At 41.6% G+C, this 16,159-nt stretch overlaps 7 protein-coding genes across 7 annotated transcripts in view; 2 read left to right on the forward strand and 5 right to left on the reverse strand.

The window, feature by feature from the left end:
- The window catches only part of LOC126556435 (uncharacterized), a 507,197-nt gene that overhangs the window by 227,265 nt on the left and 263,773 nt on the right, over positions 1-16,159 (reverse strand). The window lies entirely within an intron of this gene.
- On the reverse strand, positions 633-1,977 carry LOC126556110 (uncharacterized). The gene has a single exon (XM_050211322.1). The coding sequence runs from the start codon at positions 1,975-1,977 to the stop codon at positions 637-639; it is 1,341 nt and encodes a 446-aa protein (XP_050067279.1). The 3' UTR covers positions 633-636.
- On the forward strand, positions 5,679-6,663 carry LOC126556530 (uncharacterized). The gene is made up of 2 exons (XM_050211791.1): positions 5,679-6,083; positions 6,154-6,663. The coding sequence occupies exons 1-2, from the start codon at positions 5,685-5,687 to the stop codon at positions 6,655-6,657; spliced, it is 903 nt and encodes a 300-aa protein (XP_050067748.1). The 5' UTR covers positions 5,679-5,684; the 3' UTR covers positions 6,658-6,663.
- LOC126567388 (histone H2A, sperm-like) lies at positions 8,018-8,468 on the reverse strand. The gene is made up of 2 exons (XM_050223610.1): positions 8,459-8,468; positions 8,018-8,379 (listed from the first exon to the last, which is right to left on the reverse strand). Exons 1-2 carry the CDS (start codon positions 8,466-8,468, stop codon positions 8,018-8,020), a joined length of 372 nt encoding a protein of 123 aa, XP_050079567.1.
- On the forward strand, positions 10,010-11,211 carry LOC126567389 (uncharacterized). Its single transcript, XM_050223611.1, has 3 exons — positions 10,010-10,130; positions 10,177-10,610; positions 10,681-11,211. Exons 1-3 carry the CDS (start codon positions 10,010-10,012, stop codon positions 11,197-11,199), a joined length of 1,074 nt encoding a protein of 357 aa, XP_050079568.1. The 3' UTR covers positions 11,200-11,211.
- Positions 11,293-15,088, reverse strand: LOC126567390 (uncharacterized). The gene is made up of 3 exons (XM_050223612.1): positions 14,928-15,088; positions 11,517-11,675; positions 11,293-11,448 (listed from the first exon to the last, which is right to left on the reverse strand). Exons 1-3 carry the CDS (start codon positions 15,045-15,047, stop codon positions 11,293-11,295), a joined length of 435 nt encoding a protein of 144 aa, XP_050079569.1. The 5' UTR covers positions 15,048-15,088.
- Positions 13,430-14,527, reverse strand: LOC126556175 (uncharacterized). The gene has a single exon (XM_050211398.1). It carries the CDS (start codon positions 14,522-14,524, stop codon positions 13,430-13,432), a length of 1,095 nt encoding a protein of 364 aa, XP_050067355.1. The 5' UTR covers positions 14,525-14,527.

Raw genomic sequence — 16,159 nt, forward strand, 5'->3', positions numbered from 1 at the left:
AAGAGAATGAATGAATGGTTAAAAGCTAAAAGTTAATAAAATAAAAATAAAAAAGCCGCAAAATTTACAGTTTAATACATTATTTTATTCAGTTCATTTCAAATTCGCAGCAAACAACATATCTTTAGTAAGGTGTGATGGTAAGATAGAAAACTCGTAAATAATTCCTCCTTCTTACGTATTGGCCGTCCATTTCTACATTATTCTTCGAAAAGAAAGTAAAATAATATGTTAGTTATCGTTTTCTGTTGAACCTTCGAGATACAGGGTATTCAGCATTTTTTTACACTTTCCTACGGTTTTTTGCAATGTGCCCAAATATTTTTATCTCTTTCAAAGGTTTTTCCCCATATGAGCGCTCTGAAGAATTCTGGACAGTTGTAAGTGTAACTTGTTTTGAATTTACAAATTTACCAGGATGTATAAATAAATTATTTTTTACGTAAGTTCCTCAGAGTACTCGGAAACTTTTATATGAGAAATTCACTCTAAGCTTTATCATATCAAAACCAAATCAAACACCAGTAGAGGGAGATAAAAATATAAAGTAACTAGTCAAAAAAACTCGGACCGAGAACAAAAATACATAGGAACGTGTCAAAAAACCTCGAGGTACTCTGTAAAGAAAGCGTGTTCTTACTTTTTAGCGATGGTTATCTGCTCTCCCTCGGCAACCGGACATTTCAGCACCACCACCGACTGGAGGTTCTGTAACAATTGTTCCGCATTTGGTGTGTCGGAGCTCTGCAGCAGGCTTGCAAACGGGAAGAAGCACATTACATGCTCCACATCCTCATTGACCAGACAGCCCATGTTATGAACCAACCGATGCAACAAATCCAACAATTTCTTTTTACCCGACTTTCCTTCGAGCCGTGTCGCTAGTGATGTGTTTTCTTGGACCGTCAAAACGTAAATCAGTACGGTCATTATTTGTGCTATACACAAATTATGTTTATTTCCCGTCTGTGATTGCTTGGCCTTAGGATATGTTTCCGCATAGGTGGCGTTCAGATGCAGCACGTAGTCGGACGGTTCCAGTGTGAATGGGTCGCGATACTTTTTCAATTCCGCCGGTGTTTCGATTCGCTGGAGAAAACCCTCCGTGTCCTCAAGGAAAAGTAATACGCCGTGCCAGAATAATCGCAAAATAACGTGAAATATTCGTGTAGCCTTCGGCCCACGGAAAAGCAGTTTTAGATCGTCTACGATTTCGCATTCGAACTGATGGTAACGCTGAAGCGACTGTTCCCTGCATTCTTCGCTACAGTACATCACAGCGGTACAGTCCCGGCAGGGTATCAGATTGTGTGCATTACTTTCACCACAGTAATCACACCGTTCGTATGCGAATTCTGCCTCCAGCACCAGAACGTACGGTTTTTCGACCAGTACCTTCTCTCCCACATCCAAGCTACGATTTGTGCAAATACCTTTTCCATCCTTGCAAAGCTCTAGGCATGATTTTATCGCACAATGCCGCATAGTGCTCTGGTTCTCCGGTGTCAAGCGTTCACTGTCCGCTTTCAGCATCAGTTGCTTGCAGCGTTCTTCTCGTTGCAACAGCTTTGGCATCATTTCTGCCGGATAGTTATGGCACCGGGCCAATGCAATATTTTGTAAACATTCACGATACTGTTTGCTGTTGAAGTAAACGGCGGACCGGTTTGCGTAACCTAATCCCAAATCTTTAGAACCTTCTTTGGCCATGCAGATGCTTTGATTGTACAGTTGCAACGCTTTTCCCGGGTCATTCAGATCCTTCTTGTATGCCGCATTTCCTTGCTCACGGAGACCGGCAGCCTTGCTGTTGCTCTTCGCTATCTTCCCTTTGGGAAAGGGCCAATATTTTCGCTCGAACAGTGTATACGCTGCTTCCAGATTGTCGAAAGGTATATTGTTCCGTGCTATGGTCCAGGATGTGGCTAGCCCAACGGATGGGCAATTCAGTTTTTCTACAACTTCTGGCCGTAGCATTTCGGTTCCGCGGTACTGAGGCTCGTTGAAAACACACGATTTGACAGCGGCAAACGTCTGCTACAAACTTCTGCTTCTTCTTCTTTGCAAGGATGTTACCCGTTTCGGTACAGGAGTTCAGCTACCTTGGCCTTCCGGTACTATTCTGCGATTGTGAAACACGATTCTCTTAATGCTTTGTAGACCGGCAACTTATGGGTACATGTCCCATTCTTTAAAAGTTAAATTAACTTTACTGCTCATCTGTATTCAGATTCCAAGGTAGCTTTCCGAACCTTCCTTTCTTTTGAATTTTCCCGAGTGTTATGCGATCTGTGTACAGCCCCGCAGTACGCCATACTCGATATACGCGATTTCGCTATACACTATGTTTTGAGAAAATGACATTTCAATACGTTTACCGTAGTCGTTTGAATTCTACGTTGACAATTTTCCAATGTTTTGGCCCTATTGAAGTTTTCAATATGGGTTATTAAACCGATAAGCATGAAAAGAGTGGGACGAAAAAGTAATTTTCACTTGGTATTGGATGATTAGATCCTGTTCGTTACTTTAAATTGCAGCACAGTTTGGTTGTACAAAAATGGCATCAAATGATAAAAATGTTCGGAAGAAGTGTGCTATAACAATTGCAGAAAAGCTGGACATAATAAGGATGTTTGAAAGCGGTAAAAGTTTTGCAGCGATAGCACGGCAAATAAGAAGACCACAATCAACAGTCCGGACTATCGTCAAACAAAAAGAGAATCTGCGGAATTCCGAGAATGGAGCTACAATGGCAACGCGAAAACGAAATGAGTTGGTAGAACAGATGGAAAGTTTGTTAGTTATATGGATTTGTAAACATCCTGCTTCAAGCAAAACCGGCTAAATATCTTGGTCAAGCACAATTGTCAAACGTGGATATGTCAAATGTCAAAATGTGAAACAACCTGGTGCAATAAAGGAGAGACGTCACTTCTGTTGGAAAAGCGAAAAGCGAAGTACGTGTTTCGGCCTTATGACTTCGGATTTAATTGAACTATTTACAGATTGAAGATTTGATAAATAAGCGGATACCTCTCAGTTTAAACATGATTCAGAGCAAAGCAAAATCGTTATACCAAGATGTACAAGGTACTAATGAAAGTTCGGATGATGCAGAAACTTCTTTCAAAGCTAGTTCAGGATGGTTCAACAGATTTAAGAATCGTGCAAACCTGAAAAACTCTCCACACGGAGAAGCAGGTAGTGCAGATGAAATAGCATCTGAGAACATTCCTGACTTATTGGAAAAGATAATAGCAGAAAGAGGATTTCTTCCGGAACAAATAATAAATGTTGATGAAACTGCTGTATTTTGGAAAAAGATGCCAACAAAAAGTTACGTTTTCGATGATAAGATTCGCATGCCTGGTTTGAAGTTACATAAAGAAAGAATTACAGTCATGGTAGGAAGTAACATGACGGGTGATTTGAAATTAAAACCATTAGCAGTGTACCATTCACAAAAACCAAGAGCACCTTACCAGTGATATGGAAGGCCAACAAGAAGGCATGGGTAACTCGTGCGATTTTTAATGAATGGTTTCATAACAACTTTGTGCCGGAGAATAAAAAGTATTGCACCGATAAAGGCATTGTATTTAGGGCACTCTTATTACTAGACAATGCTCCAGGACATCCAATCGCCCTCAACGAACTAAACCCTAATATCGATGTAGTTTTCCTATCACCAAGAACTACATCATTATTACAACCGATGGATCAGGGTGTAATTGCTAAATTCAAATCCTACTACCTGCGTCGTACATTCACTAAAATTGTTAAAATCATTGAGCAAAACCCGACATTCTACATGAACAATATCTGGAAAAATTATGATTTTCTTTCTGCCATACAGAGTATTGCAGCAGCATGGAATGAAGTGAAATCGAGCACTGTCAATGCGTTTTGGAAAAAGTATGCCTAACATATTTTACACATGATGAGGAACCAAACGGCACTCCTGATCAAATGCAACTTGTGGTAGAAGAATTTGAAGAATTTGAAGAATCTGCGGCTGATGTATTACCGATGGAAATAGATGCGGAAGAGATAAGAAAATTTATTTTTGTTCAAATTGAACCTTTGACGAATAATGAGCTCATTCAAATGCAAACTTTAAAAGTGCTAGACAAATATAACGAGGAGAGCGATGATGAAAGTCAAGAGTTAGTTGACAAAACATTCAGCTCAAAAAGATTGGAGGTAGTTTTTGAAAACATTGAAAAGGCCTTATCAGAATTTGAAGCGATGGATAACGACGAGGAACGGTCTAAAAATGTAAGCTCTCGAGTTAGGAAGGAGATAGAGGTATACAAAATATATATAATGAGAAGAAAACCGTTAAAAAACAACTATTAATGGATAGTTTTGTCCAAATAATGTAAGCTATGCAAATTATGCATCAGTGAACATTTTTGAAATAAATTTAACGGATTATGAATGTAATTTCAGTGTAAATTTTTATTTGAGAGTATTATTAGTCCGTTTGATTTCAGTTATATTCAAACTGACCGCAAAATACACCTAAATGTTTTGCCGCAACATTTTATGTGAACCTTTGTTTATGTTTATTTTTCAACTCTTTAACATGAAGTATAAACGATGTGTCCAAGCGAATTCGATGTACGCGAAAACTCGAGATACGCTATAGCGTTCGGTTCCAAACATAAGCGTGTATCGGGGAGCTGCTGTATTCCGCTTGTAAGCTCATCTACGAAATTTTCTTAGGTGGTTGTGTTGTGTTTCGGAACGGAATGCACATGACACACTTTCGTAAAACGGCACACTTGGACTTTGGGTAAAAACTTATACTCTATTTACAACATTACTTAAAAACGACCGTTTTAGTCCGCAGCCTTAATCCCAGTACAACGATCGATCACCCGATCGCTGCCGAAGTCCCTAACGGCCTTTTCGAAATCAGATGCTGTCAGTTACACGACAGCATTGATTGAGTCGCGTCTACACATTAGCTACCTATCCAACAGCTTGTTCTAAAGTCATGCAGGCCGATCTGCTATCTGTAAAAGCCGCTGGGTGTGGCAGGCCAATTGATATCCTGTTTTGATGACTTTTTTGTTAACATTTATTACAAGGCTTCGTTTTTCAGGGGTGGCCCGGTAGTCCAGACGACAGTGGCGCCGGTCTTCACACGGCAGGACCGGAATTCAAATCCCATCCGGACCGTCCCCCCGTAGTTAGGACTGACTAACCACACTACGTGGTATCGGCAAGTCTAGTAAGCTATTCGATGGCCGGCGTGACCTATAAGCTCGCTAAGCCCGAAGCTCGTTCCCCATCTTTCTTTTTAGTTCCTCTAGCACCACTCCAAGGCACTGTAATAATTACTGACACGATTCTAGATCGACTTGGTGGAAAATCTAATCCGCCAATCAGACCATCAGCCACTTCGAAACGAGTATTATGCCAAAATAAAACCGATGAAACTTTCGTAGATTAAAACAAACAATCATAATACAAATTTGGTTTCCGTTGAGACATTTCCATTCATGTAAAAAATAGTTTAAAACCTTAAACCATTAAAAACGACCACCAACCAAACCAAACGTCCGAATCGTGAACATCAAGGGTTGGCGTGTTTTGACACCTGGTGGTGTTGGGCATGTTTGTAAACAAAAGTTCTACCAGATTTGTCGAAGAAACGCATCCAGCAACGGGAAATGGCTGACCTGCGCCTGTTCTCGCGTCCTTTCATTACAGAATTGATCGAGCTATACAAAAGTTTTCCCTGTCTGTGGCAGGTAAATGCGAAGGAATACACGGACCGTACGAAAAGAAAGGCCGCCTACGATGCGTTGGTCAGGAAGTACCGTGAGGTAGACAAATCTGCAAGCAAGGAGGAGGTGAAGAGGAAAATTTATGGGCTAAGATCAAGCTATCGGCGCGAGTTGATCAAAATGAAGAAGTCCATTCGGACGGGAGCCACCTTGGAGGATGTGTACAAGCCAACGTTGTGGTATTTCTATTTGTTCGATTTTTTAAATGACCAAGACAACATGGTGAAGGAACCGACGAGCACTACGGACGAGTGCCTAGATGATACAAAGGAAGAAGTAATAGTGCGTACCATGTATATCGGAATATGAGTCGCCATCCTTCTTTCTATAACGTTCTATTAATTCATTTTAGGAGTACGACGAAGAATGTGACTTTATCGAGCATTATGCAGATGATCTCGTCGGTGAGGATCATCATGAGCTGGACGATGTTAGTTCCGAGAGTGATAAAGATGATGCAATCGATCCCATTAACTGTGATACAATGTCTGAGTATACTTCTGTTTCTTGCCGATCATCCACTGCACCGAGCACGTCACAAACGTACATTACCGCTAAAAAGCGGAAACTTAGTTCAGCAAACCAGAAAGAAGATCAAGTTCAAATTGAACATGCTCTGAAACAAGCCAAGGAACAAAACATTCCGCCTTCAAAGCCGACGATCCTCAGCAGTCATCAAGAAGATCAGTTCGACGTGTATGGCAAGCTCATAGCGCATAAGTTGCGTTCATTCGACAAGCTACAGGTTACCTTCTCGCAGCGACTCATCAACGAGATTCTATACGAAGCCGAAATGGGATTTCTAACACGAAACTGTAAGGTGGTCGATATGGGCAGCCATGGGCAGGATGAATAGGGTTTTCCTTTTTTTCCAGCTTAGCGATTACAAAATCTTTTGGGATGGGGAATTAAGGATATGGATGTAACTAGAGTGTTTTGAAATGTCCTTTATTATTACCAGTACCATTTTCGTTAAGTTTACGTAAGTTTAAATATCTACCTGCCTTAATATCCTTTTGTTGGACGAATCGCATGTAATGAATTCTTTTCTTGTTGGTAGGAGATTCCAAGTAAAGATTGATTCCAGTTTTTATTCTTCTTTCACCAGCATCTCGGGGGTTCCCAAGGGAAGTGTCCTCAGTCCTTTCCTCTTGTTTGTAAACTATGTATTTTATATTCTGTCCATCTCCGGTCGGTCTATTGTATGCCGATGATATTAAACTGTTCCTGCCTATTTTCGGTCTTGGCGGCGGGATGGTATTAGTGATCCTCTGTTTAAAATCTCTGTACTGTTGTCTTGTACGTAGCTCTCGAGTATGCCTCTGTTAGTTGGAACCACTCTGCCGTGACCTTGACTGCTAAACTTGAACACAGTCAACGCTGTTCACAAGGATTGTTTTCAGATGATTTCTGGGTCCGCATAGCTCCCGGCTACCTTTATATGTGAAATAGAAAGTCAAACGCTTGGTTTGGATGCTTTAGAAAGTAGACGGGATCGTGCCCAGGCCCTCCTTATTTATAGACCGCTCCTCGGTATTACCGACGTCCTTGCACTCTGGCATTCTTTTGTATGCTCCTTCATGCTCACTGCGAGCTCGTACTTTCCTAGCCGATCTTCCTTTCACGTTTCCTCCTTACACGTCATCCAATCTCCTAACCTGATGATGTGCTTCTAGTTGTTAAGGTAGAGTTTAAGCCTACAAATTTGTTTAGCAATAAGGAAAACATGCAAATCGTGAAATGAATCATACAGTTTTTATTGCAAGTTATTTCGATACACAGTAATGAACGATACAGTATTCTGCTTTTTTTCACAATTGATTACTGCTAACTGAAGTATCAGAAAGAATAAAATCCGTCAATTACTAATATTATACGTCCCTGCCGCTGTAATAAACCACATCGTACTAATCTGTAAGTCATGAAAAAATAATTGCAAATCTTCAACGAACTTCCCTTTATGGAGAGTATTTGAGTGATCAGATCGACTGAGCGATGTACATCTCCAAACCTAACGCTTAAAGATCATCATAGGAAGCCTTCAAAATTACAGGAATGTGACTTAAGTCTTAATTACCATCAGTATTTGCTTCCATTCCAAATTCCTTCCAAACTCAACCAACCCTTTTGTTCCTGAGCAACATTTAAAAACGCTTAACAATAGAATAACATTCAAAAATCGATTTCGTTGTCTCCGATGAACACAATGCACCACCTTAATACTCCTGACTTTGTCCGGTGGCTCCGGCCGTATTGGAGCCGGTTTTGCGTGGCAACAGCACCGAATGGATGTTCGGCATGACGCCACCCTGGGAAATGGTAGTTCCCTGCAATAGTTTACTCAGCTCTTCATCGTTCCGGATGGCCAGCTGAATGTGGCGCGGCGTCAACCGTGATTTGTGATTGTCACGCGCTGCGTTACCGGCCAGTTCAAGCACTTCCGCTGCCAGATACTCCAGCACTGCCGCCATGTAGACCGTGGAACCGACGCCGATGCGCGTCGCGTACCGTCCCTTTCGTAACGAAGACGATACGCGGCCGACACTGAACGTAAGCCCGGCACGGGATGATTTGGTTGCTGTAGGGAACGCGGACAGGGAAGAAAGCACGATGATAAAAAGGAAGCGAAAGCTTTTTTCATTTGCCCATGCACTTACTTTTCTTCATTTTTGTTAGATGCACGCTAATATGAACGAGATTAGAGCACAGATATGAGTTGCGGACAAGAATAGCTAGCACTGAACAGTTGTAACGCACAATGGCGTAAGAAAGCGTCTCCTTTGATAAACTGAAATGCGCGCCGTTTTCCAAACGTTTGTTGTCACCCATACATAGACATACTCATACGCATGTTAAGCACCCGGTACAGGGATGCAACCGTCGGGCGAACGATATTGCGTAGCGGAAGTTGGGGCTTGTGAGCCCTAGTATGTTTTCATCAACCAATTATACAAAAATCAGATATAGTAAACAAAATTCCAATAACAATAGTCAATTTTTCTGCCTGTATAATCTTTTTCTGCTGATAAACAAAAACTCAGTGTTATCTTATAACATTTCAATCAATTAAAATAAAACACAACACTCTCAAAACACAAAGACACAAAATATCAATGAACTGTTAATTACATGTCAAAGTTAAGACAAAAAACGACGAATCAGGCAGCTCAAGAAACAGTTATTTTTTCACACAAAGTAATCAAATTTGAAAATGTAATAACTTTTGGGGCAATCTCGGTTTATCTGTTTTAAATGAGAGCAGAGTTTAAAAAAAATTCACAAACACTAGATCTAAATTCTGACTTGAAATTTATATCTCGATAGGTCCGACCTGATATTGAATCCCAGAAGCAGATTTGTATGTTTTTCATTAGTAGTTCAGAGAAGAGTAAGATGGCGTTTACTTATAAGCGGAATAGGTCCCAGAAAAGGATGACCAAGGGCTAGAATGGAATCGGCAGTCAGATCCGTGACCGAAAGCAGCGAAAGGAGGTTTGGTGACACAAACCGCTTCAGAACACCAAGTTTCACCGGTAACACACCTGAAATGCTAAAATATTTGGTCATTATGAAAATATTTTTAAACCCCAAAAGTGCAGGAATTGGTGAACCAAATTGGTATGATACAATTTTTTTATTATAATTTTTAAAACAATCATGGTACGGTTGTTTTAGTAATCAATCACGGTACGGTTGATTAATGAGGGAAAAATAAGTGTAAAATTACAATGGAAGCAAAATCAGCTTCTAAAAACCTGTTTAAGTAAGTTTAAGTTTAAGATACAGCATAAACAGCTTAACGTAGCATACTTGTCCCAATTTCCGCTAATTTCGGTCTGGGGGTTAGTTCAAATTTTGATGTTATGAGCAGATTGTTATATTACATGAACGTCCAAAATTTTTGAGTTGGTAGCCAATCGATGGACGACTACCCTTCGATCCCTTAGTACTAACCGATTAAGAAATTGACTATCTATCTGCACTTCCAAAGTGAGCGATTTGGAGCCTTTGCAGTCTCCCGAATACACGCAAGATAAGAAGGAAATCATTGTACAAACAAATTATTTGCTTAATCCACGCTCCGACAGACACCACTTGAGCGATAATGAGCCGCAAATTGACCACAAGCGGAGAATGCCGATCATTCAGAATCGCAGTGTGTAAGACGCTAGGTTTCAGGATCTTCAGTGCAAAAACCATGGGAAAAGATGGGACAGAATCTCGCGCCACCGTCCCATACGATCTATTGGTGGAAGATGCAACAAGATCAACAGGTTGTACAGCACGATCTTCCGGCATCGGAGGGAACTCAAGCCATTAATGTAAACAGTGGGTTGTATTGTTTTTAACCCCGTCCGTTTTACCTCTTTCGCAGCTGATTTAGTGGAAACACAGCAAAACAACACCGACGTAGGTAGAATTGCTATCGGTAGGGACCGCGACGAGATAAGGCAAAGTCTTCCAGTGAACGGTTCACATCAACACAACGGCATGGGTGGGGAAGAACCAGAAGCAACCAGCGCAGAACACGAACAACTTTTTGCTGACTATCGTGAGGAGGAACGTAAAGGTTCGGTCGAGGAGGAAACACCTGCGACAGACGAAGGGATGGATCGGAACAAAAGAAATGGTAATCGGAACGTGAATAATCGAGCATTCGATCGAGGGATCACATTTAGCCGAAAGCTGCTGCTCGCCAACATACTGATCAATGGATTAATGTTTGGCGTGGCAGGGTATATAACTTACCACTGTTTCAACAAGGCAATGGTACTGTTTTCCTGGCATCCTACGTTCATGTCCATCGGGGTAAGACTGTCGTCATAATCATTTAATGCCAACAGATATATTTAAATCCTCTCAATTTCGTTACTTCCAGTACCTGATCCTGATGTCCCAAGCGGTACTAACGATGTCTGGAGCAAACTATTTCACATACCGATGTCATCATCGGACGAAAGTGTTCCTTCACTGGCTGCTGCAGGCGGTTGCCGGCATACTGATAACGATCGCATCCGTGTGCATCTTTCTTAACAAAGTGCGGCTTGGTAAGCCACACTTCCAGACGCTGCATGGTATTTTTGGTCTAGTAACGGTGTGCTTTACGCTCGCATCGATTGGTGGCGGTATTACTACGAAGTACGCCTTTCAGCTGCGCCACTACATCCATCCGATGTACAGCAAGCTGGCACATGGCATTGCTGGAACCGTTGCGTATCTGCTAGCCGTAACGACGATTTCATTGGGTGTGTATTCGCGCTGGTTCCAGGAGGATAATGATGCAAACGTGCGTCTAACGCTAGTGATTGCGATCGGAACGATCGCACTGTATGTAATCGTCGCACCGATCTCAAATGCGGTGCAACGCATTAAAACTTCTATTCGTACTATGCTTTAAAACGGCTAATGCCCACATGAAGCAAGCAATCAAGGATTTTTTTTTTGCAAAGCAAAGTGTAATGATATAAAATAAAAACTCCTCTTTTACACCTTATTCTCCTTTCCGGTGTGTCTGGTTTGAATGTGTCGCTTCACTTTCCTCGTCCGAACCACCGATAATCAACAGCAATCCTGCTAAAACGAGCAACGTTCCGAGCCACCAAAGCAGTGTGCTATGCTCGTTGAATAGCAGCATGCCTAGAATTGCCTGTAACGATAGTAAAACGTTCAATAAACTAATTTTTCTGTGTCAGGCTTTGGCATCTTTCATCTCACCGAAGCGACATAATTCGTGGCAGCGCTGGCCAAGGATGCGCGAAGCGTGGATCCGGTTCCAGTGTGCAGTGCTTTAACGAAGAATCGCCAAACGCAACCGTTGAGCAGTATCATAATGAGTACACATAATGCCTGCACCAAGACTTCACCTACTGGCCACTAGAGAGGAAAGACAGGTTTATTGTAGTAATTAGTAACACACTAGCACACACAAAATAATCGAATACAACTGGAATACAATGTTAGTAGTGATGAGAATTTCGTTCCAAAGCTATTACGTTCGTTCCGTCTCTTCAATGGCACGAGCAGGTGTGTTTCAAATGCCAGTCAGAACCATGAAAACAAACTGAATCATTCAAAATTTGTGTAAGGAACATATAAACTTTTAGTGACCAGAAATTCCTATGCATTAAAAGCAAGATCGAATCGAGGATTAATTAAGTCACTGGTTAGCAGCCTTTCATTTGACTGCTAGTCAAACTTCGCTTTTCATTTTATGTTTGTCAAAATTGTACACGTTGCATTGAAAAAAGAGGGAAGCAAAACAAGGGGAATTATTTAAATGTTATTCTCATTTATTTATTGTTCGATACCGGTTTTCAAACCGCTGGAATTGTACTGTAGGCTCAATCTTCCATATTTAAAATAAAATTTAGAAAGCAGCGTTCAGTGAAGATGTTGACAATTACACATGCTTGTGCTTATATGTTACTAACTAACAATCGAAAACTGCGTATTATATTTGCAACAAAAAAAAAAACACGTGTTCTCAAAATTACCTATACTTGCCGTTCCATATCGCTCACGATTTTGGACGTGCAGGCAGTTCGTTCGACCTGCCGTTCTCGATCACTTTCTATATTGGACGTGCAGTTTGCTCAACCTGTATTCTACAATAGTTTACGAACGAAGTTCATTCGATCATTTGATTGAATTGAACGAAATGTACAGTAACCGTTCATTGAACCCAACTCTAATGTGAATCCCAGCTGGGCCGTAGTGAGCACTGACTATCCAACTACGTGGTATCAGCAAGACAAGTTAGCCATTCGATGATCGGCGTCATCTAGTAGGTCATTACGCCAAGAAAAAGAAAATAGATGATTTATTTTCGCACTTGCGATCTTCTCTAAGGAATGAAGCTCCATGATACACGATATTGTTAGGTAGACCAGAAGACTAGACTGACAACTCTTGCACAGCCAGACACTGTGACTCTTTTCAATTTTTGTTGAAGTAGGTTCCAAAAACCAACAAGATTCGTTCCATTCCTTTCTGAAAATATACTAGTTTCGATTCGTTCCAAAAAAATGGAACTTTGCCATCACTAACTGTTAGGTACATCGTTTTGAACTTTTATTCTTTTATAGAGTGTTATCTGATAAAATTATGCATACGATAAATTATGCTTTTTGACATGTTTCACAATAGTTATACAGTACAATTATGTCGGGTTAGGGGATGAGAAAAGGAGAATACAGGGGTAAAATTGTTCCTAAATCTATAAACTAATTTAAGCTTAAAATCTCTTGCTCTTTCTCGCTCTATTTTACAGGCTCTTACATTTTTCACTTTACATACTACAAATCTTACACATCTAACTACAAATTGTTGTAGGTTTAAGATCTATTGCACAACACTGAATTAAATAGGGCATTTTCGGCCTGTTAGCTCTTTAGAGTTAGTTCAAATGTTTTTTTGCTTTTCCTTTCACAATTTCCTTCTTAAAATTTTACAATTATTATTTCTCTTTTTTTTGGCTAAATGACCTACTTCTACATGGATCATAAATGTCGGGCCATCTATTAGCTTACCAGACTCATATAGGTACCACTTAGATGAGTTGTCATTCCCCACTACTAGGGAAAGGTTAGGACGAGTGTTCGATAACTGCAATTCGTGGTTCCGTGCTTTTACGTTTTGAGAATATCATCTATGAGCTGTAGGATGCCAATTTTTAACTTTCGCTTCTGTTCCATCGTCATCGTCTGTATATCGGGAACGATACTCTGGAAAAAGTTGTGATCAGCATCGCTCGCTACAGCTGATGGTGTGTTCGGAATGATGGTAAATTGCGGCGGTACTTGCGTCTGTAGCTGTTGTTGGGAAATCGTTTGCTGCTGATGCTGTTGCGGCTGTTGATGGTGAGGCAGAGTCTGGGACGTAAGCGGTGTGGTAGAGTAGCATGACATGGGGATGTTTGCCGTTTGGATCGTAAAGAATTGACGCTGGGCGATCAAATCTCGCTTCGATTCCGTTCCCGAAGTTTGTAGCGGACTTCCCCCGGCCGGGCTGACCGAACCCACGCTGGTTTGTGTGTTAGACAGACGGGCTTGTTTGAGCGGAGGTGTAGCAATAATTTCGAACGCTGTTGTGTTGGTGGGATTTGTTTCGTTGTGCTCAAGTATGTCTTGCTCGTGTTGCTGGTGGTGATGATGGTGGTCTGCAACCGTCTGTTGCTCTTGGCCTATCGGTACGATCTTTATGGAATCCAGAATACTCTCCTTAATTTGCTGGTTGTGATCCTCTTCCGGTACGTCGATTGCTTCAAATTCGTTCGTTTCCATGTCATCGTCGTCGTCGTCGTCCTCCTCCTCCTCCTCCGCTTCCTCGTGCTTGCTCATAGATTCACTCTCTGCTTTTGCCCACAACGTTTCTTCCGGTTCGTAGGCGCTGCTTTCCTCTCGTGCCTTCAAATGTGGCAGCACGAACTGCATGTGATTGTACAGATAGTATGGTTTCCGCCTTGCATTCGCTGCCTGATCACTGCTGTCACGGAGCGATTTCTGGTAGCGGGTCATACAACATCTTAAATTACGCCACCGCTTTTTGCAGGTGTCTGTACTTTCTCTGACGCTGTTTGATACTTCTTGCCAGGCTCTGTCCTGCAGCGATTGCTGCTTGTAATCCGGGTTCGAACTGTCGAATAAACACGGATGTTTTTTCACCTCTCCTACAAAGTTAATATTGAAAGCTTGATCTTCGGGGGTGATTTTTGTCGGACCCATCGTGAGCGTCGCTGTAACACCACGGTTGAAGCTTCGCGTTCCGGGATATGCTTCTCAGCCACCACCGTTTGTTTATGATTGTATTTTCGCTTCACCAATAGCTGCTACCGAACACTGTTAAAACCAACAATACGGGCGTCCTTTCTAGCGAGAAAGCCTCCGAGTTTTTTTGTGCTACCCCCTTTTTCCACCTGTTTTTGCCAGCTATCAAACCGCCAGCTGTCAAACCAGTTCCAGCATAAACAAGCCATTTGACAAGGAAACTTTGTTGCGCTTTTCCACCATAGTTGAATGGAATAAGCGATTATGACGACCAACGTAGAACAAGAATGCTCCCAACAACCATTTAACAGACAGAGTAACCTAAACTATAAGAAATAATTTAGATTTTATGTTTACTTACGGAAGCAAGTCCAACCCAATCTAACAGCCGGCCACTGTTTGCGGTCAACTTTCCGAACAAACTTGCAAAGGAAGCACATAATCCAGCTATTACAGCAAAATAGGGTTTTTCCTGCTCCATGCTATCGCGGTTTGGCACAGCACCATGGAAAGAAAATTTGGCGAAAACACACAAACAATGGTGTGACTGTTTCGATCAATTGACTGCCGAGTACTGAACGAATGATTGACATTTGTTTAGTTCGCTTTGCAATATCAGATGAAGGAGAATTGATTCCTTCGTAGAATTTCCTGTTTTTTCGGCATAAAAAAACTGTATCGCAACCACACAACGAAGTAATGTGTTATTTTGCAAAATTACGAAATAAATCTTAATTTTTAACCATAATTTTTGGCGAATTTTATAGCAAAGAAAACTTTTCCTATGCTATTCTTGCTCAAGCAAGTGAGTTGACAGTTGCAATAATCAGTTGAAAATTTCGAATTTCTTAGTGTGCGTGTAGCGTGTTGATCATCCGTTTCAAAGTACAGCATACGCGTTGGCAAAGCCTATTAACTGTGGCTAGAAAGAGAAGAACGAAACTGTGTATGCGCGTGTGTGTATGAGAATTGATGAGCACACACACGGCAATACAACACACTTGTCCCGTATTCGTCAGCAGCAGCGCCATCATCAGCGTTTTTCCGAACACAGAGCGAGTTACAAGTAAGAGGTATCGCGAAAAGACGTCGTCGTCGTCGTCGTCGCTTTCGCCAGAAAATTTTCCTCCTTTTAGCCCGGACGCATCGTGGCGTGCGTGACCAGCAAACGTGTGTACGTGTACGCGACCCCTGAAAGTTGGATCGCTTAATTTCGGCAGTGCAGTGCGCAGTGTGGAAGTTGCTTGGCAGAAAAGTTTCGATCCGTGATCAGCAGTGAAGCGTGTGTGTGTGTGTGCGTGTATAGTGGCGTTGTTATGTGCAACACATCGTCGCTTACTTAGCCCAGTTATCCTTTTGTTTCGCAAAGGGGCTGACGACCATCGCTATCATCGCATCACAATCGTCAGCACTAGCTGCCTGGTTGTGTGTGTGTTGCTGATTATCGTGCGAATCATCTTCTCGTTGGGTGAGAGTTTTTTTTTCGCACCCTCAATGTGAGACCACCCCCGTGAGTGTGCAACGAATTGTGAGTCAAGGTGAAATTTGTATGTGTGTGTGCACGTTTGTGAGAAAAGAAGAAAATAATCCTTA

The sequence above is a fragment of the Anopheles maculipalpis genome, chromosome 2RL (genome assembly GCF_943734695.1).
Source record: "Anopheles maculipalpis chromosome 2RL, idAnoMacuDA_375_x, whole genome shotgun sequence".
NCBI classification, from domain to species: domain Eukaryota; kingdom Metazoa; phylum Arthropoda; class Insecta; order Diptera; family Culicidae; genus Anopheles; species Anopheles maculipalpis.